General features: G+C 33.6%; 1 protein-coding gene across 1 annotated transcript; it reads right to left on the bottom strand.

The window, feature by feature from the left end:
- Nucleotides 1–218: 218 nt before the first annotated feature.
- LOC136066029 (protein ROOT HAIR DEFECTIVE 3 homolog 2-like) lies at nucleotides 219–2251 on the bottom strand. The gene is made up of 5 exons (XM_065769889.1): nucleotides 2087–2251; nucleotides 945–1207; nucleotides 759–855; nucleotides 500–670; nucleotides 219–425 (listed from the first exon to the last, which is right to left on the bottom strand). The coding sequence occupies exons 1-5, from the start codon at nucleotides 2234–2236 to the stop codon at nucleotides 234–236; spliced, it is 873 nt and encodes a 290-aa protein (XP_065625961.1). The 5' UTR covers nucleotides 2237–2251; the 3' UTR covers nucleotides 219–233.
- Nucleotides 2252–3189: the final 938 nt, after the last annotated feature.

Raw genomic sequence — 3189 nt, 5'->3', positions numbered from 1 at the left:
ATACCCATACTTCGTTAAAATCTAAAGCTTACCAATCAGCACATAAGTTAAGGGACAGAAAATGATAGACAAAGAAACTTTTCAAATTAAAAAGGTTATTCATTTCTATTCAGCAGAACCATACCTAGCACACATTAAAATATAAAGCTTCCAAGTTCCAATTAACTTAATAGTCAATCCATGATAGAAACTTCAGATTAATGAAAAAGGTTATTCATTTCTATTGAAAACCATTAGTAAATATTGCAGGTACTATTAAATAACATAAGAAAAAATGCAGAATAACTTATAAAAGAGAAACAGAATGCATAGAAATTTACCTGTGCTGAAACAGCTTGAGTAACAGTATACTCAGTCTCCGCTATGAATTGTCTCCACAAAGACTTACACTGCACCGGTGTAATCAATGTATCCGTTGGGGAAACCTATATTATAGCTGATCCTTAATGAGAAATTGGTTTGGTAATAAGAACACTATGCTAAAAGACACAACTAGTACCTCCTCCCATGTGCTTGAGGCAAGAGGGTCTGCAGAAGCTTTAATGCTTCTATCTTGAGAAGATGGAACAGCAACAGCACCATCCATGAGAGAGGAAAAAAGTACGTTTTCAATCTTATCTGGATTTTCACTCAAGCGTATGGCAGCCAGAACCGATAAAAGCCTTAGAGACTGCCAGAAAGATTGTAGATGATTTCATTTTAGGAATACACAGGTAGATCTTATTAAACTCCATTCATAAAAGTCCTTTAAAGATTACCGCAGAGCGTGCATCCTTTGTAATAGCTCTAATATCTTCCTTCCCAGTCCAAACCCTAGGCATCGAATCATTGTCCTGCTTGAATACTGTTGAGAACCTGAAATATATTAACCAATGCAGTAAGCAACTAAAATGCCAAAAACGAAAAGAATAAAAAGAAAAATTCCAAATAATTAAGTTTGTTACCTATCCTTCATACAGATCAAAACTTTCCCAGCATCTTCTCTTGCCTTTTTCCTCACCAAGTTTATTGCATAATCCCTTAAATTTTGCACCATCGAATCAACTGTTGTTTGTTTCAACTCAAAACCTGCAATCGTTTTTGAAAAATCTGATACAACAACCTCAGTCTCACGTTTAAGAAGCTTTCTTATAGAAGCCCAGGTGTCCCTCCTACCAGCTTCAAGTAGGGATTCTACAGGTTCATTCAATGCTAGGGTAAGTTGTTTCTGCACACAAAACGGTATTTGCATTTAGCGAATTTTTGGAAACCAATGAATTGACTAAAATGAATTAAAAACGACTTCATTCTATGCAAATCATGTCATCAGAACAAAATTAATTCATATTCAATTCATGTTTTTGGAATGCCAAATAAACTTATTGAATTGAATTGATTTAGAATTCAAGTGAATTGGCCAACAAAGGACCAATTGCTCAAATTTTCCCCGATTTCCAATTAATTACAATTTACTTAAATAATTTCAATCAATTCCGGAAAATATTGCTATCCCAAACATATAAATTGAATAGTAAATTTGAATTGCATTTCATTTCATCACAATAAGTATAAATTCAAGTCAACCTTGAATTGGTTCCAAATGGAGTGTTTGTGATTCGGCGAATAATATATAACAGGCAAGATTTGAAGAACATCCTGGTCCAAAAGCCAGTCATTACTCTTTACCACTCCATTTGTTCCGTTGTAAAATGTTTTCAAATGAAAAATATTTTACTTGTAAAACATGTTTAGTAGAATATTTTTAGGTGTTTGGTATGACATGTAAAATTCTTCAAACACAGACGACCAAAATCAGTGGCTCAGCCTCCAGTACTGGAGGTCCGGTGAACAGTTCTGCCCACCTTATTGCTGGCACCTGCAGCTCCAGCGACCCAGACAACAGATGGGGGGAGAGCCACTGTTTGTTTTTGTAAAATGTTTTACCAAGGTTTTAAGGGTAAAACGTTTTACAACAGATTTTATGGAAAAACATTTTCAGGTTTGACCAAATATTACAATGAAACAAACATGGTAAAATGCTGAAAATATTTTTTGTAATACATTTTACAGTAAAACAAAAAGAGCATATATTAATCATGGACAATACCTCATAAATGGAAATAATTTCAGACAACTTAGCACTACAGACAGATGATGCATGCGCATCAATATCACGACAAAGTTTGTCCCGGACTTCTGAAGCATCCCAATTAGCCTGTCTTATGGCAGCTTCTGAAAGGAGAACATAAAAGGTCATCAAATGGAGGCAGGACTGACTCTATGATTGACTATTAAAATTCCATACAAGATTTAAATACCAATAATGCAAATCAGTAATTTAAAAGCTGAAATTGGTAGACTACACATAAGATATCCAAAGTAAGATCTTACATCAGAGAAAATTATTTTCCTTCAACACAAGTAAAAAGCAGTACATTTAACAAGGCCCAAACTAATTCACAAGAGACTAAAGTGTTAATAAGACCATGCATATAAGCAAACTAGATATCAAACTTTCAGCTAAATATTCATAAAAGAAGACGCATCAGAAATCAAATCTATATCAAACAACCACATTACAAATGGCCTTGAGTTCCTCTTTCTTTGATATATAAAATTTCACAAAAAGAAAAAAATGAGAACAGTTAATTACACAGGAAGCATACCAAAGACTAAGAGTACCCTAACCATTACAATCTAAAGTTCAAAAGATCAAGAAAGTTCAAAAAAGAAAGTGAAGGGACATTGCCAATGGCTATCTGATGCAGTGAGGAGAACTTAACTGTAGAAGAAGAATTTTAAGAAGAAATTTCCAGAAATAAAACAAGATTACAGCTGGGAGAAGAAAATAGGATGGAATTTGGAACTGTATAACATTGATCTCTAGGCTCAAAGAGCTCAAGAAATATTCAAATCTGAAATTTTATAGATCAAATAAGAAAAGTCTGCTGGAAATTACTCAAAAGAGGCTATTTATGATAACCTTTTAGAATCCTAATCTTCCTCTTACATATAAAAATTAAATCATTACCATCCTACTTTATTAAAAGTTGCATGTTAGTCACGTGACCTTTTAAATATTAAATACATACAATAACAACAAAGCCTTCATCCCAAAACTATGGTCGGCTATGGATCCTCAACAAACCAATCATGATACTTCACCTAAATTCTTTGTCACCATTCTATCCTATCCAAAATAATACTCTG

This window comes from Quercus suber, unplaced genomic scaffold (genome assembly GCF_002906115.3).
Source record: "Quercus suber isolate HL8 unplaced genomic scaffold, Cork oak 2.0 scaffold_1620, whole genome shotgun sequence".
Taxonomy (NCBI): domain Eukaryota; kingdom Viridiplantae; phylum Streptophyta; class Magnoliopsida; order Fagales; family Fagaceae; genus Quercus; species Quercus suber.
The sequence above is the reverse complement of the archived record's forward strand: the minus strand, read 5'-3'. Positions and strand labels throughout refer to the sequence as shown.

Excerpts from the sequence above, each read along its gene's own strand:
- LOC136066029 (XM_065769889.1), bottom strand. The coding sequence starts at position 2,236 with ATGACCTTTTATGTTCTCCTTTCAGAAGCTGCCATAAGACAGGCTAAT. Across the intron at positions 1,208-2,086 it reads AAATTATTTCCATTTATGAG|AAACAACTTACCCTAGCATT; the intron begins GTATTGTCCATG and ends TTTTGTGTGCAG. Across the intron at positions 426-499 it reads CCTCAAGCACATGGGAGGAG|GTTTCCCCAACGGATACATT; the intron begins GTACTAGTTGTG and ends GCTATAATATAG.